The 26,785-nt window shown below is 37.7% G+C and overlaps 2 protein-coding genes across 5 annotated transcripts in view; both read left to right on the forward strand.

Moving 5' to 3' along the window:
• The window catches only part of eRF3 (eukaryotic translation release factor 3), a 29,732-nt gene extending 26,337 nt beyond the window's left edge, over window positions 1-3,395 (forward strand). The window contains exon 15 of the mRNA XM_089236052.1: window positions 245-3,395. Within this exon, the coding sequence (XP_089092178.1) occupies window positions 245-288 (44 nt within the window). The 3' untranslated portion in view covers window positions 289-3,395. The remainder of the gene's footprint in view (window positions 1-244) is intronic.
• Window positions 3,396-8,800: 5,405 nt separating this feature from the next.
• Window positions 8,801-26,785, forward strand: part of LOC149083003 (uncharacterized) — a 96,238-nt gene continuing 78,253 nt past the window's right edge. For all 4 annotated transcript variants that reach the window (XM_089236053.1, XM_089236054.1, XM_089236055.1 and 1 more), the window contains exon 1: window positions 8,801-9,642. In XM_089236053.1, coding sequence (XP_089092179.1) covers window positions 9,289-9,642 — 354 coding nt within the window. In that variant the 5' untranslated portion in view covers window positions 8,801-9,288. The remainder of the gene's footprint in view (window positions 9,643-26,785) is intronic.

The following is a 26,785-nucleotide window of genomic DNA, read 5'->3' on the forward strand; positions in this document are numbered from 1 at the left end:
AACTGGGCCTTCAGTGTGGTCATCTTGCCAATTTGACCGTGGAGAAGCTAAAAAAAAGCTTATAACAAACTTGGGATACATTGATCCAAATTTTTGAATAAAACTATGTAATACAAAATTCTCTATGGAATGGGATTGAAAACTACACAGGTTTTATTAAAATTGTATAATTTTTTTTAGTTGATATTGTTAAATTTTTCCATTTCATTTCAAATTAAAACCTAATTATTGTTTCTGTTTTTAGGTAGGACAATCGCCATTGGAAAAGTCCTCAGGGTCAAAGAGTAAATTAAGCTATGGTGTTAATCTCTTTGCAAGTGATTTTTTTCACTTGGAAGATAAACTGCTATCTTATCTCATATTTTTTTTTTCCTTGGAGAAACTTTTATTCTATGATGTTTTTTTTTAATTCATATGAGCAAGAGGTTTTGTTTAAAAATAAAATGCTTACAAATGGTAACTGCTTTATTTAAATTCTGCTTTTCAGTTTATGGAAAAAAATGTTTAGAACTCAGTTTAATATTTATGATAATGTTTACCTTTTGCTCATTGTTATTGAGTTGATTGGTATGTATGTTGAGTTCATTCATCAGAATTCAAGAATTGCATTTGTTATACCAGGAAGTGATGGCTAAGAAATTAACCTTGGTTGAAATAAGGAAAAAAATACATCTCGCTTTGTGCAGCTTTTCTTGCGGAAGCTTAAACTGTTAAACGTTGAAAAAAGAAAAAAAACACTGCTTTGGAAAGCTGTTTTTAATTTGTTTTATCAGTGTCTAAAATGTATCTAAACATGAATAACTTATTTTCGTACATGTATAAAGTAGTTGAGCATGCATCAGCAGGGATGCAAAATTGTTCTATAATTTTAATATTGAGAAATATAATTATAAATTTCTAATTAAAGGTTTATTATTTCTAATAAAAAATTAATCGCTGGCTACACATCAGATATCTCATAATTATGCTATAATCAGTGTGTAAAATTTGACTGAATTTTATTTGGAGACTCCTCTTTTCTCATTGTTCATTTTCTATGAATTTCATGGTTTTCTAATAAATTGAGACTTAAAAAAGGAAAAAGTCTATTTCTGGAAGTAGTTTTTACTTCGATTGTTGGTTGGTTAAATAAGAGTAGTATTTAAGTGTCTTGAGTTGATTCAATCATTTAAGTTATCACTTTTCCTTCAGTGTGTCAATTTTAATTATTCATTTATTATTTTTTATTACTATTTATATGCAATGTGTGATTGAGCAGTATCTGCAATTCCTTCTGCTTCATAATATACTGTTAGTTTCACCATCCTTATTGGAAAAAGTTTCCTTTCAATTTGCTCAAAAAGTTTTAGTCTATGAACTTTTTCTACGTTTACGAAAATAATCTCGCTAAGTGATAACAATGCAAGATATTTAATGTGTTAAAATGTTATTTGGGGTGATTATAAATCTTTTGGAAGTTTATGGGGAAAAGTTTCTGAATTTGTGTTTTCATGTGTCGCGACATGTATTAGTATGCATAAATTAAGAGAATAATTTGTGTGTAATATTGGATTTCATCAGATTCTGTTAATGAAATGTGGGACCACTTTCTAAGAGAGAAGCCCCTCTTCCTTACAGTGTTACATTTTATTTTATATTTGTTGGGTTTGGTTTTGTATTTAGTTTTATGTGAATTCCGTTTTGCATCAATTCTACAGGGTATGAGAAAAAAAACCCATTATTTTCAGCTTGGTGTAATTCTATTTATTATATGAAGTTAGTGTAATTGCATTTTGATTTTATTTCTTTCTGGGAAACTTACTTTGGACATGTATGTATTTGAATGTAAATTTTTGTTTGAACTCTATGATAAGAAATCAACTAGAACCAGGAAAATTATGCTGCTGCATTTTTTTAAATGTAGTTATCTATACTAAGCCATATTATTGAATTCATTGCTGTACTCAAATTTTGTTTGCCATCACGTTTCAAATCTGTTTCACATAACACATTTGCCAAACAGATTTGTTCTTCTGAATTATAGACCTGTTTGCTGAACTTGTTTCAGTTCTTCCTTTATTTGATTTTTATTATGTTCAGAGAGACAACAAAAACTGTATTTATGACGTAGAAATAAACACAAAATTACACATTAAGTTGAATGATTTGCAATTGTGGATAGTAACAAATATTTCCACGCATGGCTTTTGATTCTACATGATTTGCTGATTTAGCAATTGTATATTTGCATTTCAATCATAGAACTGTTTTTTGAAATATATAATTTAAAAAATCTAAAGTTACTTCTGCAAAGTTTTATTACTCGCATACCAAACTTGATGCTCCTTAGTGAAAGTATTGTCTAGTTTTTGAAAAATTGAATCAAGTGTGAGCTGCTTTACTTCAAGATGACATCCATAGAAATAAGGTTTAGTATTGATAGGTATTGAAAAGATTGAAAAACATTATATTGATATTTTCATTTGTCATTGGTTTGGTATGTGAATTTACAAATGAAACATAACATCAATGAAGCGAGAAAAAAAAATTGGAAATTTATTAGGGGATTTATATATTTTACCTGATTATTTAAATGAGTCAGTTTAGTTCCTATCATTATTTGTGTTTTTCAACTTGTTATTAATAGCGATCTGTTTATATCTTATGTGCTTCAATGGGGGAGGAGAAAAGCTGGAATAAAATTTTTGTAGCTTAAAAAAACAAAAATTTGTCATTTAAATTTTTCTTGCAATTATAATAAATACAGATGTGAACTCGTGTCTAGTTTGTTTAAAGAAAATTATTTTCTACATGTAATCTTACATTGAATGTACTCAAAATCATATTTGAGTTTGTGTAAGTGTCTAGCGTGTCTTAAAGAAATGAAAATTGATATGAAAATGCCAACTTTATAAGCTTCAAGTTTATGTTAACTGCTTCATGAATGAGAAAAGAGTAATAGTATTTAATGCATATGTCTTTACCAGATATCATTTAGTATCTTAATTCAAATTAAGCATATTTGCACAAAAAAATTTCCAGTACTATATAGAATGAGATGTAAATTTTTTTCTTACTGCCAAGAGAGGGACATATTGGTGCTAATTAATTCTGCTTGAATTATTTTCTTTTTGACAATTCTTTTCCCCTTTAAAATATTAAAAAAAAAAGGATATTGCTCTTATGGGTTTTTTTTTTTCCATTGAGGGATTATCTGTGCTTTGTTTTAAAAAAAAATAATTAACGTATAAAAAAAGAACACATGATCACCTGCTACCTGTACAGTTAAGATAATGTAGCTGTGACAATGCATGAGGCATGCATCGGGAAATGTTGTTATATGCCTGATGTTGTATGTATTATTAGGCTGTTTGTTACTGCGATTTGGGGAATAAAATTTTGTGGAGTTTCTATATAAAAAAAAGGTGTGCTTATTTTTGGTTGGCTTTGAATATTTACTTGTTCTAATTTTTTCAATCCATATTATGAATTTAGATAAATATGAAGTCGATATGCCTTTGATTAAAAAAAAACTTTTTGGTTGAGAACTTAGTTGATTTACAAAAAATTAAAAAAATTGCCTCAGACATAAATAATGTGCTGCTCCTTATTTTTTATCGGGTCTTCATACATGAGCATTTTAAAAGGATTTTTTTGCAAAGTGTGTGAAATTCTGACTATTGAAACAAAGTAAATTATGGAAATAGTTCAGCAAAATGTGAATTTAGCTGTGAAAATCTCACCCCCATGTAAAACAATAATTGGAAGTAGTATGAGATTAAATTCTATTTGCTTCCTCCAACTAAAAGTACAAACACTTCTTAAAATTTGCACATTTTATTGGACCGGATAAAATAAATTTGAGATATGGATGTTTTCTTTTCTAATGCTGAAATGAGTGAAAATTCCAAGGCTTGGGGAGGATGCGGAAAAGATCAAGAATTTCAAATATCAATATCTCTCGAGGTTTAACACTCGCAAAATATATTAACTTTATGGGTACAATTATAAAAAGGGGATGGAAATTCTGTTAAAATTTTTTATTTAGGGAGCGAAAGAAAATTTAAACAGTTTTTAATATATCTTCCAATAATTTTACAAGTATGGAACTATCACAGCTAAAAATTTGTTTTCCACCTTGGAGTATCCTACCACCAAGGGCGCGCTTTTTCGTGGAATGAATAATTTTCTCTAATTCATAAAATTGTTCATAAATTTATCCGTTATTGACTAAATAGGAAGGACCCCCTTCCTATTTCGTCAATTTATCAATAGATTCCCTCCATTACATTCCAGTGAAAGAAAATACTAGTTAGATCCCCGAACCTTTCACAAGACTGCCACATGATTGTGATTTATTATATAGTTTGACGAGTTCATTTTCTGTAAGTGCTAACTTCTGCCTTATAGTTCGATTGTAATATATATTGCCGACCCACATGAAGCTGTCACGATGGCCCTACAGAAAGGACGACACAATTCATTTTGAATAAGTTTATTAGTAAAATAAAAATTGAGATAGTGAACTAAAATTTGCAAAACATGACGTGCGTATTTTACGTTTGTTGATACGTTTTGCCTGCAGCTATCGCTTAATACACCTTGACGATCTAGAACTGTGATGGGCAAACTATTTTAGGAGCAGGCCAAAAAAATAAATTTTGGAGCGCTAATGTAATTTTATTATGAAACATTTCTATTATTTCAAAATCTGCGGCAGACCACGCTTCTAAGTGTGCCGTAATTTGCCCATCAACTAAATCGGTCGTGGAAAAACGCCTGTATAGCTGAATTTGTGAATTTTCATAAAAAAGTAGTATAGTCTGGGCTGTTAACAGCATCATGGACCAAGGCGAAGAGATGCTCCAGGGACCTCATCTCGCCCGATCTGAGATATCAGCGATCGCAATTAACGGCCGTATTCATCAAAACAGTTTAAACAGAAATCGCAGGTGAAAGAATTGAAGGTCAAAACGGATTGGTTAAATTGAGGATTTAAACCAATCCGTGCCGATCGCTAATCGTTTAACCTGCGATTGTAGTTTAAACTGCGTTGGTGAATACGGCCGTAAGTCTTATATGTTGTAATCACGGGTGTTCGCAGGATTTTCTGAAGGGGGAGTGAATTTCGCTTACGCTGCGGCTGTTACAATTTCCACATTTTATGATCTCATCAACATGAGAATCTGGGGCCAATGCGCTAAGACGGTCATGAGTACCCATTATGGCGGTACATTCGTGAACATTTTTGGATGTGGCTGGGGACGGTCAAAAGACGAATTTATTTGGAAAAACAAAACTTAAATTTTCAATGAAAAATTTCAGCATATCGGTCTGTTTACCTTTGGAACTGGCTTGTGAAGGAAAAAGTTGAATGAAGATTTAAATTTTTTTTTTACTTTTTTCGAATTTACACCATTTTTCCTCCATAATCTGCAAATACGAATTTCATAACACCAATGGGGAAAAAAATGTTACTCGTACAATCCGCATATGTGCTAATAACCATAATTTACCAATAATGAAATACGGAATTTAAAGAGTGGTCAGTCACGTATTTATATTAGTGAAATATCGATTTCTTCTTTCCATCCGCATCTGCACTCTATATAAGAGGTTCTGAAACTGCCCCACCAACCCTGACAAAAGTTTTTCGAAGTACTTTGTTAAACAGTTTTAGGGAGCCGCGGATAAGCGTTGATTAGAGAAAGGTGTGCCGCGGGTGGAAAAATGTTAACCCCTGAGTTTACATGATTCTGTATCCATGTGAATTTAAGAAAATAGTTTTTTTATAAATAATTTTCTAAAATATTTGTTTTTATTCAAACTATCCAACCTGTCAGGAAAAATTACTGCAGAACATAACAATTATTTTGTTTTCATTCATAATCTCATACAAAAAAATTAAAAAAAAAAAAATTTCAATTGATTCTCTCCAAGATGCCTATGCTACTATACACATGTATTTCTTTAACGCACGAGAGAAACGTGCAAAGAAGATATAATATACTCATAGTAGCCTTGAATGAGGCAAAATACAAAATAGCCGCGAACGAGTTTTCTTTTTTTACATACTGTTTATCTTAGCTCTGTGTTTTAAGATACACATGCATAAGAGAAAGAGAGAGAAGTTACCGGCACAAAAAGCCTAGCTACACGAGACCGCCTTGGCATTCGGATCACGTGAAAGACGATGTGTGGGTCTCTTTAATGCACCTTCTTTTAGTTGGCGGCTTATCGCTTTATTCACCTTTTCAAAAAAAAATGGATCCGTCCTTTCCATGTGCTTTGCCTGTATAAGACGAGTTTTCATTAGTGTCTCAAACCATTTCTAAACACGTCATAATTTTTATCAATGATGAAAAAAAAAAATACGTGGTGTTTATAATGATATTTTTCCTGTTATTTCATCCTAGTTACAGCACAATACAGTTCGTGGACTCACAGTTTGGCTGCTTGTAGTAGGCTCAGGGCTGCAATTAGATGCTTGGATAGCCGGGCAAGCACGCATTCTGGTGTACCCTTGTAATGTTCAAGGAAAGGTGAAAGGGCAAAATTTACGCCCTACCCCTCTGGTCCGCCACCTGAGCACCAGACCCGTCTGCTCTCCTCTATTTATGGCCCTGAGTAGCCCCTACACAAATTTTGCTGCCCTTCTCCCATTTTAGTCTGATTTTCTTGACCACTCATTCGTCAAATTTGTTGCCCTAGGTTATATCCCGTTTCCCCCCTCCCCTCGTCCATAAGCCCTTATGCCCCCCATCCGCATACCCCCTCCTCCATATCCTGAAGAACGGTGAAGCATTCTGTGGTTGATAGCGGTGAACATATTTTAGCGAGCCATGCATGGGATATCACCGAGAGATTGCTATTAGCTAAAACTGACTGGTTTGATTTTTGACTGGTTTGTCTCTTAAAATATGAGGACGATCCAACAAATCATGACCCCCCCCCCCACATCTTGGGGCAGAGCCCCTTGATTGAGCTGTTTGATAGGCCCTCAAGCCATAGTTTTCATGGGCCCTTCTTGCCATTTATAGCAGGAAAAACAAAACGATGGCAATTGTCCTGGGTCCACAGAGCTGAAGCTTGGGTGGGAGGCAGGCGATAAACTTAAACAATAAATTGCCCCTCCAAACAAATCTTATAGGATCCGCTCCTGCATTCAATGTCTGTGTGTGTGCGAATCTGACTTTCTCGGATTAAGGAGCTATCGGGAATTTGAGTATCGATGCAGTGTGTCTCTCCGACACCAACAGCGGAACGTCCAGTCGGACCCAAGATCCTATCGCAAGGCCCGCAGGCTGGATCTTTGGCGATATCTGATCCAGACCAGATTTTTCACTGACTCCTGTATAGTGAATTTATAGAGTGAAGAAAAATTGTTTCGGGCCCCAGCCCAGGGGCCCTGTCAGATCCACCCTTGTGGAGGTTATGGTCAGGGCCGCAACTATGAGAGAAGCAAGCAGGTCTGGTATCTCGGGCGCCAAATCAGAATGGGCATCAAAGTGCGTTCTTTCTCCGGCTGACCAAACACCTAGATGCGGTCGATGCTGCCTTATGGGCCCATCCGGGAGCCTCTAGACAACAAGGGCGCCTTGCAAAAATGAGATCTGATTGAAATTTTCGAGAGTGAGCATGTAAATTTGCAGCAAGCATTTTTAGCCAGGTAGGGCTTCAGAAAACTTACTTGGCCCAGGGAAAATGCCCATAACAGGGCAGCAACTAGAAATAAAAATTTACTCAGTCACTCGGGGCCAGTATTAATTTTGGCGCCCCACCTCTACCGTTATTGTGAACGGAAAAAGAGTAAACTCGTCGCCCTTCCTAGTCCAGTGCCCGGGGCATCGAATTCCCCTGACCTTCACTAGTTGCGGATCTGGTCCACGATGCCCTTTAAACGGCTCTGGCCATGGTGGGGGCTCATGCGTTAAAACGGTATTTATCGTGTTCATTCCACAATCATGGGTCCACACAAAAATAGGGCTTCAGCCCTGGGACCCGGGACAATTCTTATCAATGTTTTGTCTTCCCACACTATAAATTCCCTATAGAGAGGGCATGGAACCCTCAAGGGTGCAGCTGACAGGACTCCAACCCTGGGGCGGGAGACAATTGGAGGAGACATTTTTTGGTTTTTTCGTGCTATAAACTCACTGTAGAAGGGCCCGTGACTGGCTTGGGAGGGGGGTCACCAAAGATCCAGCCTAAGGGCCCTGCTCTAGGATGTTGGGGCTACGGAGGATAAATAGGACCGTAGCAAGCCTTCTCGGCGCCATGGGGCAGACTTTTTCTATTTTTCTAGAGCCCCTTGAAGAGATTAATGTGCAAAATTAGTGTAAATTTTTTTGTGGCGTCCCCCATCCAGCTCGGAGCAGTGCCCCGGTTGTCCCAGCCTAGTTGAGGTCCTGGAGGGGCTCGGCTGCAGGATTTGAAGGTCATGTCCACAAAATCTGCTTCTCCCGAGGGGGGCGGCTGCAGGATTTGAGGGCCGTGTCCACAATATCTGCTTCTCCTGGGGGGCCCTAGAGTCAAGCATCGGGGGGCTTTCAAAAATAACGGGGCCGGGGGGGGGTGTCTTCCCATATACTAAAATCAGGCCAAGTGAATGATGTCACCGTTTTCTTGGAGATGAAAAAAAAACACACACACTCACTCACTCATCAGAGTTGACCTCAATGGTGAATCATCACTCCTCCTCCTCCTCCTCCGATCGATAGATTTGGCGTCGAGCGACGGCGACGCTCACTGCGATTAGTTCGCCAACGACATCACTTTCACTCTTTCTAGGCAGAGTAGCAGCAACCCTTTAGAATCGAGTCAAAGTGAAACGATCGTCGCCCGCCCTGCCTGCGAGGCGGTCGTCTTTCTACTTTATCTCGCACGTCCAGTCATCAACTGCCAACCGCAGCAGGTTCTTTTCAAAATACCACACGGTGCAACACACAATCGTCGTCGTGCCCCCCTTTTTTCTTTATTTTCCGTTGAATAATTTCTCAACGCGACGATTGTTCCAGCGAACCATCATCGCTCTCCGACCCGACCGTGGATTCCTCCGAATGTTTGCCCTGGTAAAATATCGTTTCAATTACACAAATATTCGTAAGAAACATAGTGAACGGCACTGAGAAAAAAAAAATTACCTGAACTGACCTTGGGAACTTGTTGCACCCGCCGCTTCGTGTATTTCAGCACCTAAAGCAAGTCGTTCATCTGAAAAATTAGTTGTATCTTATCGATATAAAATTTTTTTTTTGTTGTTGGTTGTCATCCACATGCGGTTGTGAATTCGTCGTTCTCATCCACGATATGTCGGATACGGTGTACTACGACACGAACGACCCGGAGCTGAAGTACCTGGTCGTCGACAGGAATGTCATAAACGATCCCGCGGCACAGGCCGAATGGACTGCCAAGAAGCTGATATGGATCGTCCACGAGACGCAGGGCTTCGTGGCGGCCAGCGTCAAGAAAGAAAAAGGCGACGAGCTCGAGGTCGAAATCATCGAGTCCAACAAGAGGTGCGTCGTCTCCAAAGACGACGTCCAGAAGATGAACCCCCCGAGGTTTACGAAAGTCGAGGACATGGCCGACCTCACCTGTCTCAACGAAGCATCCGTGCTGCACAACCTCAAAGACCGCTATTTCTCCGGTCTCATTTACGTAAGTACCCATCTACCATTTGTCGTCAAATGAATAAGTCTTAGTTTAGTATATTGTGTGTGCTCCTCCGTCCCTTTAACTTTTTGACCTAGGGCCGAAAAAAAGGGGAGTGGTGCAGTTTGTAGAAGTATTCCCCAACCCTTTAAAACTGTCATGCAACCGCGGATCTGCGGAGGAGAGGGGGGGGGGGAAACATTGTCCCTCCCAAGAGCAGGATGATAAGGGGATAATTTTTGACATAAAATACAGGATGATCTAATGCAGTTACGCAATAAGTTGCTTCTCCACCACATCGCCTTGGATCCACATGCCTCCGCTCTATTTGCTGCTAAAGACGCTTGCCTCCACCCCATTATGGAGCTGAAAATGTCTGTCTTCTCTAAATTTAAAGCTTCGCTCCCCGTAGGAACATGAAGATGTCTCTACCTTCGCTCCGTAGGAATCTAAAGATGCCTGCCTCTGCTCCATCCGTAGCTGAAGATCTCTGCCTTCACTCAGGCGTGGATCAGGGGGGAATAGAAACGACCACCCCTCCCAAGAAGCAATATAGCGATGCTTAGATGCGCTTACACAATTTGCCCCTCCCGTCACACATCCTGGACCCGCACCTGCTGTCATGAATCATGAAGCACAGTCGTACCGATGACTTCAGAAGAAGTGGGGCCCTGGGGCAGAGAGATTATCTATGTTCAGCATGTCAATCTTTCAATGTGTAATTAGCTGAATGTAAATCACCACTTGACTAGAAAGGGCCCTGGGTAAACCATGGTCCCACATCCTGCAGTACTGCCCTGTTCTAAACTTCAAAGGGCCGCCAAGCCAGACTTTTCATTGGCCCTTCTGCAGTGAATTTATAGCATGTAAAAATAGTTCCATCCTCCCATCAGAAAAATGGTAATTGTCCCATACCCCAGGGGTATAGTTCTCGAATGTGAGTCGATCTCCCTGTTAAAAATTCTTGCCACAGTAAGCAATAGGTCTACAACAATACAATCATGGCCCCCACATCCTGAAGCAGGGCCCCTAGGCTGTGATCTTTTACGGGCCCCCGACCAGACTTTTACGGTGCCCCCTTTATGATGAATTTATAGCGTGAAAAAAAAACTGATTAAAATCCTCCCGGGCCCGGAGCCTTGTCAGCCTACCCCCTTGTGGGGGCCATGAATACAATCATTCAAACACTTCATTCGTAGTTAGAAAAATTGATGGCAGATAGAACCACTACACACAACAAGCATTACAGAAACAAACTTCACATCAGGTTCACTACATGCATTCCAACATGTACCAATTCCTTAGAAGTTCCACAGAGGAATATGGACGTGTTGCATGTCTGGTTCAGTAGTGGGGATATAATCCTGTCAGCCCCCATTCTTGTGGGAAGCCATGCCCAGAGGCTAGGGTCTTTGACGAATCCCTTCTGCAGTGAATTTATAACGTGAAAAATATTCTTGGACCCCAGGGATGTAGTCCTGTTAGCCTCACTCTTTTATACGCCCATGGGGGCAAACCCATCCCTTCACTATGATGTATAGCCTATTTGACAGTTGATTGGTCAGTGGAGATGTATTGTTTGGAGTCGGGGCGCTGGTGAAATACACCACTTGCCCAGACCTTGACAAATTGAAAAAAAAAAATTTCAGATACCAAGCATTCTCCCACCAGGGGTGTCGGAAGTGTTTCAAACTTGTGGGTTCTCATCTTGAGTTTTATGTAGGTAATTCTAATTACTGATTAATTCTGGGATTCATGGACCTGTTCCATAAATTTGTGCGAGTGACAAATGCCACTGAAAAAATCAGTCTAAAATAATATATTTTTACTTGTCTGTGGGACTTAAGGCCCTGGTCAAATGTATGCAGACATTAAGGACTGTTTACATGCTGTTGAGTTGTCGAGAAGTGAATAAAGTGGATTTTTTTTTTTTGGTCAAGTAGGCCTATGCGCATGTGCCAGTGGGCCTTGTATAAAAATTGTCCAATCAGCATTTATTGAATCCACTTAACATGTGGACATTTTTTTTGAAAACTTGCCAATCTAAAATTGAGTTTACTAAATCACTTTACACGTGTAAACAGGCCTTTTAAAACCTCTTTCCATACTAGTTGACCCCAAAGCAGAATATGCTGAAATCTGATGTATGTCGTAGAACAATGTGGAAGAATTGTAATAAAAATTTAGAAAACACTTATGGGAAATTTTACTACTACTTAACCGTACGTGCGTCTCGTACACATTCCTCTACAGAATTTCTAATGAGTCTGTACATGCCGGAATGTGTGTTCTGAGTGAATGTGTAGCCCTAACATATCTGTTGTAGAGTTGTGCTTCTTTCATGTTCATGCTGCCATCTGTCTTATATTTTCTGAAGTAAAGATGTAAATGCTTGAATTTTCATGTTTTGACAGTATCGTGTTGTAAGTCTGCCTGCTCTCAGACTTTTTAAACGGGGGACCAGCTCGCATTCGTGCCTTAAAGCTGGAAAACAGCAGAAAACCAACTTTAGACGACAACCACTGTGCTGTCAACAGGGTTTGAAATTGGAACCTCAGGACGAGAGTCCAGCACGATGTCCACCTGACTGCACAGCGGTGGGGAATTTTTACCGCAGAACATTTCCAGCCAGCCGAGGGTTTGTTGCAGAACAATGCAAAACATTATGCTTTGAGGGTAGTTGACAAATGGACGTAATTTCTGATATATTTTCAGATTTCAATTCAGTAATCATACTTTGAAAAATTACGCTCTAATGTCAAAAAATTTTTTTAGTCACTTGGTGATCTAGTGGTTGAAATTTTTCAAGCCTTGCACTTGACCATGTAGAAATTATGCCCAGGATCAATTATGGCCTCTCTAAAGTTCCCTAGTTGTCTCTACAAAGTTAGTCCAGTCCTGGAAACTAAATCTGTTTCCACTCAACTTTGTTTTAGTATGTTACACCCCTCTTTAACTTGAACTCAGACCGAAAAAGGGGTGTGGTTTGTTAAAAGCATCCAACACCTTTTAAAATTGATTTGTCATGAAACGGCCATACCATTGGCTTCAGGAGAAGAGATCCTGTGGCATATGAACATCTGTACCTTGCATATTAATCTTTCAATGTCTAATTAGCTTAACTCGAAGCCCTCTATTTTGAATAGAGGGGTATGTATGTAAATCCCCATCCACTCAATGTGAATCATTATTTTGATTAAAAAACCCTTAGCAAAAAGCCGTCCCTTCATTATGATGAATTTAAAATTAAAAAAAAAAAGGTCCCCAGCGAAATTTATTAGCTGTGAGTGGAAGACCCAGTCATAAGCATGCTTAATGGGTAAATCGGTCAAGCATTCATGGCTTGGTTTGACTGATGTTAGGGCTTGTATGGGCTGCAACCAACTGTTGAGAAACACTGACATCAAGCAACACAACAGTCTCACAATGGTATAGTTATTCAATTATTATATACCTCATAGTTCAAAAAATAGATGCCAACACTAAAAATTCTAGATATACTAGATACACTCAAACTGATAGGTGAACATGCACACTTTTAGCACAGTTCATTCTGTAGTATATAGTTCATGGCGACAAGACTGAAGTTGTGTTCAGTTTGAAAGAAAGGAAAGATGTGACCCCCAGCTGGACGAAGCTTTTCTTTCATAAGTCAAGCACTTCAACATAATATGAGAACAACATAAATACAGCTAAATTGACGACCAGCTAAACTATAATGTAGAGATCAAGGTTTTTTTCCGTGTATAAGTCGGCCCTCCAATTTCAGAACAAATTTATGAACGAAAAAAAAACCCTGACCTTATATACACAAGTATAGGCTACAGTCAAGGTTTTTTATCCAGTTGATTGTACAGTTGTTTCTTAATGTTTCTTAAAAACATTATGAGCGAAATCCACTGTAATAACTTAGCAATCAGTTTTTCCACTATAGAAAAACCAAAATGAAAGGTTTTTTTTACGAGGCCTAATGCTTTTTAATGTTCATGAAATGTTGTCCCACAAGCGTTGTCACCACTATTCTGCAAAGTCATATGTTTTCCTGATCTATTCAACCTCATTAATGACTAAATATTTTTTAGTAATCTAAAACTTATTCACTTGGTGACTATCCCTCCAAAGTTATGTAGGCCTATGTGAAAATCATGGCATGTTTTGAATGTTTCCACTGTCATTTCGTTGTATTCTTTTGTTTCTCTCTCATGTATAGGCATGAGAGGAAAAAAGAAAAGATGCATAAAAGTAAAGATATGCAAGGGAAAATCAAGAAATATAATCAATAAGATGCCTCTGAATTTTACAAGTTTCGTGGGAACCTATTTTTTAAATATCTTCCACATCAAGGTCTGAACTAGAAGTGAGCAAAGGATGTCATGTCCCCCCCCCCCCCCGTTTACATGGGAAATAAAAATCCTGGTATTCTTCACTCAGCAACAAGAAAAGGATAGCGGGAAAGGGATGTGAAATCCAAAATCCCACTAAAGAAGATAGTGTAAATCTCTCCCATCTTATTTTTCCCCTGCAAGGGGGAAAAGACGTTGCTAAGCAGGTAATATTCACCCCCATTCTTCCACAATCCAGCTAATTTGAATGAGGCTTGCGATACAAAGGTAACTTACAATGGCTTCTTATTAATGATCTTTTCAAATTCTTTTCGAGAGAAAAACCCCTCAATTATATTTATTTTCCTTAGAGGTACCTTCTACAATGGTCACATAATTGAAGAATTGTATTATTTTCCCCCTTATATTTTTTCAAGTACTAGAAAATCATCTTAAAAGTTCTTTGAAAAACATAAACAAGCTTGTGTAAGTGATAAAATATTACAATTCTTTTGAAATGAAACGTCAACTCAAACTTAAGAGACATTGATTGGTTACCAGGAATTCAGATTGAGCATTAGTCTTATATATATAAAGTTTCCAAAACATGAATTAATTTATTAGTAGCCCTCTAAGATGAGTGAGATATCAGAATGAAATTTTACGGCTCAAAAACTGTCGCCAGATCACCGGGATGTACGAGTGTACCAAGATGTCTAATGGAAGACGACAAATCAAAAAAAAAAATTCTACAGCCAGATATTTTCGGGAAAGCCAAGCACATTTTTTCAGAAAAACTATCCAAAATCCCTTTCCATGTTGATAGACACAATTCTAAAAATTTGTTGTATGACCAGGGCTGTAACTAATTTTTTTTGGGGGGGGGGGCCCCCCCCCGAAGGGATTTTCCCACTTCATTGTGAAATTCCATAATTTCATAACAATGTTTGGAATTCCTCACTCCCAAAAATTTGCTGCCTAGGACTGTTGCTCCCTTTGACTGCTCTAGTAAATACTTCTAGAAAACTTAAGTTGCTGCTACCAATTTTTTAGTCACCATAGTGAACTGTCATCTGGGATTTTTCAAATTATGGTTCAGCACCAGAAGGGTGTTACATTCTTCATTTAACTGCTCCTTGAATATTATAGGGGGAGTGCGAAAGATATATGCTAGCTCTCTGGTTGACAGTATCTAGTACAGGGGTTCTCAAACAGGCAATGAACTTAGATGAGAAAACAACTGACTTGTCTTTCAATTACATACTTGTTATTCTGTAGAGGGGTCTGTGAACTTCATTTCTTGGCATGGGTGTCACTGGAATACAAAGCCAAGAACCTCTGGTCTAGTGGAAGCTCTGCATACAATTTTGTACTGTTTGATAGATTCAAAGTCTGTCTTAGTTTGTTCAAGATATACAGCTACACATATTTGGACTTGACAGTCTTAGCATATTGCCATGAGAAAACTGTTTTTATATTTAACACATGAATTGACACATTGACTCCTTTTTAAGAATTTAAGAAGAAAAAAATTATACTAGCCATGATTTTCTCAACAGTTCCTTACTGTTTGTTATAGCTTTTCTTATAAGGAACATTTTGCCAACCACTTCTCTATTTCCCAGTGTTTTATTTTTGAGATACAAATCTGTATCCATCAATTCCAATTCATTTTTCTCTAGTCAATTTATTGTTTTATCAGCCTAATTAAGAATTTTTTATATTTCCCTTGCAAATCTTCCTATGGATATCAAATAGTTTTCAATTATCTATTTCTGTTATTACTAAGAAGCTGACAGGCATTTTTGTTTTAAAAAAACTTTTATACATTCGTGTAAAATGAGAGAAATGTCATTCTCTGCTGACCATTAAACTACAGAGGACTGGTATTTTCATCCCTTAGAGCATATATGTATTGGTATCCAGTCTATTCTATTTTGTATGAGTAGTAGTGACGTGCTACTCATATAAGTGGATACCAGATAAATGAAGAAACTAGTAAAATGCATAATTTTTTTGTAATCCAGTTTCCATTCACTAAGGCTGTAATTACACTATGGAAGTTTGATGCAAGACCTTTTATAGAACTTGAAAAAACAACCAATAAGCCTATTGATTACATTTTCTTGAATGCAACCCATACACTTAGTTGCGTTTTTCAAGTTTTATGAAATAACTTTTGTAAAATTTATATAGTGGAATGCCGGCCTTAATAGAAGAAAAATTCCATAAGTTAGAACTGTGTTTCAGTGATGAATCTATTCAAACAACGCTTATTTTGTAGCGTGAAATCTTCATACACAATGTAGCCTTTGAACAAGTTTGCCTTATTTGTATACAGTAGGGCTTGACAAATTCCAGGTCACCATGATGACTAGAAAATTGGCATTGATGCCTAAAATTTTCTATTTGATTGTCAAACTGAGTGTAAGGATGACACATTTTTAGATTTCATTACAATGTATCTTCCAACGTATTGGAAGGGGCCATTAAATCCAGTGAAGTCGAAAAATAACTTGTTCTGGAGGGGGCATTTCGCTAGCTCGTTACTTTTTTTTTTGATTCGTCAAGCCCTGGTATACAGCTAAAGGTAGGTTCAGTAATTTGATGTGTTGCTATTCAACATCTATTCGGTTAGCGCATCACAGACAGCCATAGTGAATTTTTTGGGTTATCAATTAATGCTAAGCTGGCATTCAGAATGGAGGAATAGTGGTAGTTCTCTCATATTTTGCTCATGTTCGTAAATTTTTCTAATTTTTCTGCCGTTTTAATTTTGTAAATGTATCTGTTTTTCGTCGTGGTCTACCTCTGGGAGAGGTAGCTGCAGAGGCGGACTTAACGGCGGGCGCACCGGTCCCCGAAAAATTCCAACTTTACACTTTTTTCCAATTTAGGGGGTTCAATATTTTCTGCGCCCGGGTCCTCAACCGACCGTGATCCGCTTCTAGATAGCTGGCTGTAAATCATGATCTGCCAGGGCTGTGATCTGTCATTAGTTGGTTGTAGCCCGATGTTATTCAAGAGGGTAGTATCACAAAGCGTCCCGTAAAATATTTGACTGTTAATGTTCGTATGAGACCCTAAATATGGGACTGATTCCATGCAAATTAAATTGAACTATCCAACAATGCAAAGGTAGACAAATCGAAAAGATACACTGGTGTGCAAAAATTAAGGACGAAGCTGATAACTTGAGGTCGAGTACTCTTTACAGATGAAAGCAGATTTAGTCTGATTAGCAATTATGGATGCATACACATCTGAAGACTACTACTACTTAACCGCACACCAACTCCGGTCATATATCGCCATACGGCAATTTTCAACCAGAGGAGTTGGGTGGGAAATGAAGGCTCCATTCATCGGTGGTCGCCCGGTTCGGTAGGTAAAGAACTTGCTTCCAACGTTTTACGCCCGGATTCGAACCCATGGACTTTGATGGTAACCTTCGTAGTGGCAGACGAGCATCTTATCACGGCGCCATTCGGGCGTACACATATGGAGACTGGTGAATACGCAGTAACCCCCTCCATCATCGAAATGGGCAGATTTGGAGGTGGCGGAGTTCTCGTTTGGGGAGGTATTGTGCTTGGTACCCGTGCATTTTCCAAAGTAGTTCAGTCACTGGTGTCCGCTATTGTACCGAAGTTCTCTTTCCTCACGTGCGTCTTTTTAAAGGTGAAATAGGTAAGTATAACTCAGTTCCTTTTCATGGACAACAACGCTACACCTCATCGTACCCCCTGTATTCAACTCTTCGATTGGCCGGCAAGTTCCGCGGGTCTAAATCAAATTGAACATGTGTAGGAATCACACTCTAGGGAGACGCTTAGCAACACATCACCATCCGCTAGCAACGATTCCGAAGCTGGGATTGGCGCTACAACAGGAATGGACAATGCCTCAACAGCTCGTTGACAACCTTGTACTCAGCATAAGAGTCGGGTGATCATTAAGAGTAGGTCCCCGTTCTATGTAAAAATGGTTTTTTTTAAATTTTTATCCGGCACAGCACTGAAAGTGTCAAATGATGCCTTTAGCTCACACATAAATTTTTTTAAGAATGGGTTATCTTCTGTCTCCGGATTGACTTTAAAGAATACACATTTTGAAAATAATTTTTTTTTTTGACTAGTCACAGTATATAAGGTTTAAAAATTTTTTAATGTGTGTCTATAAAACAAATACAAATTTCACGAGTAACATTTATTTAATGCAAGAAAAAATATACAAAAATGGCATTTATATATTTCAAATAGCGCGAAAATCCTTCTTACTATTGAATTTCGGCACAGCGTTTCGAGACTGATTTTTTATGAAGCTTTCTCTCTGATTTTTTTGCACAATGTGGCTGAAGTTTCTGTAACGGTCTTGACCGCCTTTTCAACAGTTTGTGTTTGACATGGAAGGCATAGTAAAGGCAGTTCTCCTGATTTTTGGACGACAAACAGTTGGATGTCTTCGTCAGTATGGATTTCAATATTGGTGGATCAGATATATTCTACTTCTGCCAGTCAATGAGCTCGATGTAAGATGATACATCAAATTTAACAATAGGAAGTTGAAACAGTCTGAGGCTCTTTTTCTGAATGCAGCGTGCTGCTAGTTCACGGATGTGCGGTTCAGAGTCGGTCAGCATCGCGATCAATTCATTTTCAGGGTTTGCGAAGTGTTTCTTTGAGAGAATTACGGGGTATATTTTGCCTTATATTTTGCATCGAAACGTAGAATTCGATTACCCAATCTTTGCCGATTTCCCTGAAAATGTTTTGGGTCCCGATGTGCTGCCGTCAATATGTAGAAACAAGTGTCGGAAGGGTAATTCGTTCATATGCAGTAAAGATCACCGCACTTTTTTCAAGCAGACGTATGACACCTCCATATTTACCAACGTTCACATTAGTTCCGCGTCACACCCAACTGCCACTAAAGACTCCATAGATATTTCTGATTCCAAGAAGAAATCTAAAATTGCTTGTTCTATGCATTCAGATGTGTCAGAAACTGGTGCTTCGACGCTGGTTCCATTATCAATGGAATATGCTCTTCAGAATGCTCTGTCTATACATTTTTCCGTCCTTTTCTGATATAATTGAAGTTTTATCCTTCCGTGTGTCCGTCGAAGTATAAAGCAGTTATTTGTAGGATTTTGGTCGCTGGTTGGTCGATTAGAAAGCTTTTCTCTGACGTATTTTGCATTTGGGACAAATGCACTCTTCGATGTTCTTACACTTTGAGGATGAAATAAATTTCAAAGACTAATTTACGGCGAAACTCTTCTAATTGCTGCTTCGGTATTTTAGGGTGTGATTTTAAAAGATTTTTGTATTTCAACATCGTTTTCACTCGTTTATGTTGGACAGAAGGAGTGGAAGCTCTTGACCGTATTTCTTCAATTTTTGCTACGACAATGTCCTCTTGTTTATACGTGGACTTATTATTATTTTCATTATCACGTTTTATCTTATGACGGTTCCACACATAGAACTTCATAACATCTTGGTAGGTAACATATTGCATTTAATGTCACTTCAATCACGAAATAACGGAAATTTCAACTTTGAACGATCCATGATGGAAATGGCACACCTTATTTCAGCCGGAGTTATACTGGGGAACATGGGCGTCGCATGCGCACGCGTATTGCCTTCCTAGATTCTCCCCTAAGCTACTCACACCTACAACGTGACGAATTGTCTGTTTGTAGAAAATAACGTAATTGGTCGAAACCCTAACTGAAAAAAAATCGAAAAAATCAAATCTTAATCCGGAGGCAGTTACACTAATCAGAATGTAAAAAAAATCACGTGTTTTGAGACCATTTAGCACCTTTTTATCGCTGTGCTCCTTAAAAAATGCTAATTTTATTTTTTGACTCGCCCTAGTGATCATATTCCCTACTGAAGGCAGGATTTTCCTCGCCAGTCACTTGTCACATGGACGTTTGTGTTCCGTCCAGTTGTGCTTGAAGCTAATTTTTCAATGAAGTTCCTTTTTATCCTTTGGACTTCTTTTTTGGGAAAGTTTTGTTCACTTTTCTCTATGTTCTTACGCCTTGGGGAATCTTATGGTATTATTTGTGTCGATTTGGAACACTTTGGCACGACGTTACATTATAAAAACAGTCTCGTCCTTAATTTTTACACACCAGTGTATTTAGATGAAAGCCAAATTTCTTAGTCGTCAAGCATAGTTTTCGCTCAAGAAAGAAAACTGTTCTTGATGATCTTTTACTTTTCTTGGGATTTTATAACTCCTTTCCCTGTTATTCGACGTACTGTAATTAAATCAGAAAATTTTGTGTTATCCTTTAGATTCTAATTCATCAATCACATTTAGAAAATTCCAGGCGCCAACACCGATTTTCTAGTCACCATGGTGACCTGACGCCTGGGATTTGTCGAACCCTGCAATAATGGATTATTGTGTGCTCTCTTATGTATTAAGGAGGCTCATCCGGGCAATGGCTAAAATTGACAATGGTCGATAGAGCCTGGGCGGTGCACGGAATGAAATGAAAATGTATTAAGGAGGTGCTTGCCACCGATCTGCCCAAATCGAAATGCAAAACTACGTAGTTTTTTCAAAGACGAAATTTGTTGCACTGCAATATGTTTGTTCACGATCTCTTGCGAGATTTTAGACAGTCTGTTGTGAAACTATTCGATTTTCTTGAACTCCATTTAGCTTATTCGAAGAGAAAATTCAAATTGTTTTCTGGTAAGGGCGATGCTCGCTAAAAGGCATGAAACATTCCGTAAGCATTCGTTAATCTAACATGCTCACCGGAAAGTTACCTCGATTTGGAAGTGCAAGAAATGCTGTATATACAATCATTTGTTACGCATTTTGATCGGAATGGTGGGCGTTTTTTGCGTCTCATTCGGCTTGCGGTTTCGAATTTCGCTGGGTAAAACATTCTAGTCCGATGGCCTCTTAACTTTGTTTTTCTGGGACGAGATGTTGAAATATTGCCATTCTGTGAAATGGATACCTTTGTTTTGGCAAAGGTTTCTCTTGATAAGTTTCCGTTTTGATGACTTAACCTCATTAGCTATTCAATAAAAGGAATATCCAGTTCTCTCTCTAATACGTATCTTGGAAAGTAAAAAATATAAATTTTTCTCTAGTTTTAAATTAAGAGTCATTCTAGCGAAAAACACGCAGTCGATATACCAGTTATGACTTGAAATTGATAAAATTTATTGAAATGGCCCTATTGCCGAGATGCGAGCTAGAACGAAAACTTGCCTTGTTCAGATCAATTTTTTCGGGAATAGCAGTCGGAACCTGTTCAACCCTTTATCTACTGACCGGTACTCTAAAGCAGTGTTTCTCAACCTGGGGCCATATGGCCCCTGTGCGGTCCTGGGATATTCTAAGGTGGGGGGGATATTCTATTGAAGAGGGAAAATCAGATAAAAGGGGAGTCGTAACCAGTGGTGAAGGGGGGCCCACAGAGATGTGAAGAAATCAAGTTTTCAAGTGCAATATGTTGGGGGAAAAAGTGGCTATAAACTTTCAGAACCCAGCAGAGCTGTCCGTGAAGCAGGAGCCATCTAAACCTATGTGGACATGGCTTGGGGTGCTCATGAGGGCCCTTCATGGTCACATATGGTACTATGATTTTTGAGTGTAAATATGTAAGCTGTTTCGATTACGTAAAGGGGGGCCCCCAGAATATCATTTTGTCCGGGGACCCATGATAGTGAGACGGCCACGCATAGAACCCCCAAAAGAAGGAAGTTCACTGAACTCCAGCCCACTGTAAGGACGTGAAGTTTTGATTCTGTGTAACAAGCATTACACAGAAACAAAACTTCGTCATGTTCACAACACATACACGAACATTCCAACATGTACCAATTAGAAGTTCCGCAGAGGAATATGGACGAGGTGCATGTATGGTTAAGTAGCCCACGGTAACGCGCAGACCCATAATGATGTGTCAGAGATAGTACGAAATGATCTATGTACATGTATTAGTAATCGAAGTAGCCAAAAACGAAATTACGAAAAGTAAAATATGAAATTGACGGTTATATTTTTTAATTGTCAAAGCTATGTATGTAGTATCTTTCGTTGCAGAATATTTCAACTTTTTTTGGTTGGAATATCAACACCATCTATTGCAAAAGTTTGTAACAAATTTTCTGACTGAAATTTTTTTTCCCAAGCACAATGCAGCAAACGGTGCATTATTATCGCGTACCTTTTTTTCTCAAATGCGCCCGTCAAATTTTATGGCACCCTCTACTTCAAATCGTTAAATCTCGAATCGTTTTACTGTCGGACTGTTTTTTTTTATATTTTTAAATTTACCAATTAAATTTCCGGGTTATTGAACAACATTCAATTTCCAAGAAATGCAAAAATTTTTTTTTCTGTCATTTTTCACCTTGAAACTGAGGATTTTTTTTCAAATTATCTCGAAACATTCGTGTTTGTTCATGAAAGAACCCATCACTGTTAGCTTTAACGAATTTCTTTCCTTGAGTTTGGTGGAATGGTATGCGAATTGAGAAATGATAGGATAGGAAAACGTGGATATAGGCTTTTTCATAACATCAACCCTTAAATGCTTAGCTTTGCATTTGTGCAAAGGGGTTTGAAACGTTCTTCACTACTTTCATCACAAAGGGATTTAAAACGTTCATCAAACGTTTGAGGGTAAAAATTCAGAATCGCCTTTGCACACAAAGTGAGGTCATATTTTTTGCATTTTGTGTTTTTAATTTGCTGGTAAATGACCCAATTAACGACAACTTCTCTTTGTTTGTTGCAGAGAATTTGTGGCTGTGATTTCGCCAATTTGTTACAATGTTTTGTTTGCGTTTATTTTTTTTACCTTGAAGTTTGCAATCCGAATTTTTTCTTACTATACCAATTCTTACTCTTACTATAGTTTGAATCATAAAAAAAATAGTTATATATTTATGAAAAGTAAATACACAGCATATTGCTTCGATACATTTATTTTATGAGTGATTTTCGATGCTTTGCACGTCTTCAATAACTCTTTCTATAAACAGTACGATTCGAAATAGATTTTTTAAAATGATTTTTTTCTGGCTTTCAATACGTGTCATTAACTAAAAAAATTATCAGCCCGAAAAAAAAGTTGAGCAATTAAAGGTTAAATTACTCTTCGGGTGATATTTCATCTCGTAGAATTTTCCTTGGAATTTTTTTTTTTTTTTTGATACTTTATTTGTTGACTTATCTGCTGTAGCAGAAAAGAACATTCATTGACTGTTGTGTAGTGAGAAAGGCATGAAATCTCTCTTCGAATCGATTACGCTGCGAAATGAAGTTGTAGGTACTCTACTTACAAACTATTTATGTGCGTAGTTACCGCGCGTTTGGCAGGTTACTTCGTTTTGTTTTTAAAGCAAGAATTGTGCGTGTATCTCTCTCTCTCTTCCGGCTGTTTTCTTTTTAACGTGATTCAGTTCGTTGTTTTTTCTTTCAATAGTCGTTTTGAGAGCTGTTAAATGAGTGAGTCTGTTGGGGGAAACTAAGTCTCCCTTGAGCCCCCTCCCCAGAAGACTTTTTGACAATAAACTCGGAGTATGAATGGATATAGAATCCACTATCTGATGTCAACTGTCAAAACAATCGTATATCCATCGTATGATATTTCATGGTGGGAGGGAATAAAGGAAAATATTTATTTTGAGTTTAGCAATCTTAATTTCCCCGCATGTTGATTATTCGTGTTTTTTAAGGATGTCTGTAACAAGTATTTAATGCTAATTTCAGTTCCCCAATCTTCATATCGGTATCCCTAGTAAATATGGTAGTCCTGTACATTCTGGCATATCTGAATATACCGGAGACCGGTGGAGCAACTCTCTCAACGTGGTTTGGCACGTATTGCTTGAGTTTCTATACACGTAGAGTAGTTCGAATTCTGTTTGCTGAATGAAATAAATTAAAAATAAAGGGGAAAATATTGTGAAATAGCCTATAAGTACAGTATTTGAAACAAGTATTAGTACAACTGATTGGAATGCAATAAGTGAAATTTAATTAAAAATCCAATGTTGTTTGCAATTTTAAAATTTCAACACCGTGCTTCGATTGCAAATCAGGGTTTTTTTATTTGTTTTGAAAAGCACATAACTTGATTCATTTGTTCCTAGCTCCTGTATTTCTACTTCAGTGACAGTAGGAGTACGGGAGATTTTGATCTCCCCACGATTGATTATCGAATAATTCGATAATATTTCACCACTATTTTTATCACCACATAATGCTTTGATTACGAAAATGCAAAGTCAAAATTTTGGTAAATGAAATTTTTATACCCTGATGCTGAAAACGAAATAAAAAACGCCGCGTCAAGAGGGGTCAATCCTTCTGACCATGTTCTTTCAGTCTTGGACATAGGCCTAGTGCCCTATTACACTGCTAGTGTGGATGTAAATAAAATCCATCCTTCGTAGGAAGTGAAGAGTTTGTTACTAAGTCTCGCTAATTGCAGTACATACATGACTATTGCGCCTTTTTTTGTGTGTATGAACATGCGGAAACGCATATGACGGCCTTGTGATCTGATCTGCTACTGTTTTTTTTGTCGAATTATGATTGAAGGTGAAATAGTCGTTTACCCTAAGTTTAGTGATCATAAAGTGAAGTGGATCACAACTACTTCGATAGTATTATAGAGATCCTTTGAGACATATTATACTCGACTAACAACAATAACACGATTAAAAACTAACAAAAACTTTTTATTCCTTGACTCGAGAACCTTTGTTCGCGGTTATCAATGGCCACGTTTAATGAAGTTTCGTCTTTATGAAGCAGAAATTCGAGTCGGTGCTCAAACGTCACTCTGTAGCTATTCACTTTGCCCGTATGCGCAATTCTGTGTGTGTATTTGTATAATGAACAAAATATAATACATGGTTTCGCGAGACCAACAACAACTGGTATTGATGTTGCGACGGTAACGCTAGATCCGACCCATAAATAATTGTGTAAATGAAAGTTGTTCTTGTGTCAGACGCACTAGTATGCATCCTTATGCTAACAAAGCTCTCGCACTCCGCTAAAGAGGATATAGATCATCATTAGTTAGTTTTCGGATTGAAATGTGCGACTGATCATCTCTTTACCCATTGGCAAATATTAGTGTAGTCTATTTGGATTAAGTTTTATTTTATTGGAATTGTAAATTATTTTTTTGTTAGTGTATATGACTACCAAAGGACTGCAGCTTAAAATAATTATATTGGATTTTTGTTTTCATAGACACAAGGGTAGATGTATAGTGTCATACTGCGCCAAAAAAAGTAGTGAAAATAAAATTTTTATTTTAGCATGTGTTGTAATGATTTAAACAGTAAGTAGCTGATTAGATTTTCGTGGCCGTTGTTCAATGAATCAGATTCTCTCGGGATAAGGAAACGTCGTGAGGTTGAATATCGACTCGACTTCTATTCAACATCTGTGGTTGCCATCATTAAGATTTTTTAGATGAAACCGATTGCAAAACGAACAGTACAGAATTAAAATATTACCGGCTGAATTGTGGAAAAATGCCGGTGTCGGTTTGAAAACAGTTTTCCATGATTCAAGATCGACAATACTAATTATAATTCTGCTCTGTACTTTGCATCCGGTTCCGAGCCATCTCCTGATGCTAACCGCTGGTGTTTGGGAAACTTTGAGTTATACTCAAACGCAAGACAGCCTCTGAGGTCGAGCAAATCTGTTTCAAAGATTTTTTTCTTAGGCTGGGATTACAGTATAAAAGTTTTGGAAGTTCTTTCATAAAAGTTAAAATGCAACCAATAAGTGCATCGGTTACATTCGAGCCAATGTAACCAATAGATTTATTGGTTGTTTTTTTAGTGTTTTACAAAATGCCTTTTATCAAACTTTTATAGCGTAGTCCCGGCCTAAGAATAATGGGGCTTTGTTATATTTAAACAGTTTTTCCAAGCTATGCATGGATTTCCATTTGTAGAAGTTCTTGACGCATATATATTATTTGAACTTTTGTTCTGTATGTGATGAACACTTTCTCCGATTTCTCATCAAATAGATCTGCTATTATTGACCTAATAAAAACGAAAACATACGTGTTACTACAGAAACGATAATTTGTTTTTTTTTTCGACTGCGAAAACATAGGTGAATCTATGCCCCTGTACTGTATGTATTTTTTCTGAGATAAAAAGGGAGGGGAAAAATTGTGTTATATACGAATTCTTTCTTAAACGTTTGACGTTCGTGTCACTCTTACGAATTATATTGGAATCATAATTAAAACTCGTAACTATCCAGGGTAAAAATAGTATCATGGGACCACGAAGCCTATTTTGTGCACTGGGATCTCCACAAGCGACACAATTGATGTGAAATGCTTTGCAAGCTAATCAGAGGCTCCCCTTCCCATATCATGCAACACCAGCTTTAGTAGAGCTAGTAAAGCTGGTGGGCCTAGGTGAGCCCCATGCTTTAAGCCCTGAGTAGAGAAATGTCTGTGGATAACCAAGAAACCACTTTTATGTTATCTGGAATAAAAAAAAAAACCGATCAAGTAATCTGAATACGTGTACACGTATGCTTATTAACTTTACTTGTTTCTTGTAAATATCCAATTTCGGCCACGCGAACCAACTTAGCCCATTGCAAAATTTTATCTAGCCGTATGATGTGATGAAAAAAAAATGGCTTAAATATATCCAAATAATATACATGTAGAAGGGAAATGTAGTTATGTGCTAGAAATGAAATTTAGAGACTACGAGTTTGTTTTATGGTATGCCACATGAATATTAAATGCACCCTGTATATTTTTGTTGGCTGCG

This window comes from Pholcus phalangioides, unplaced genomic scaffold (genome assembly GCF_987345545.1).
Source record: "Pholcus phalangioides strain wild (caught in Gottingen) unplaced genomic scaffold, Ppha-v1.0 ptg000009l_1, whole genome shotgun sequence".
Classification (NCBI taxonomy): Eukaryota; Metazoa; Arthropoda; class Arachnida; order Araneae; family Pholcidae; genus Pholcus; species Pholcus phalangioides.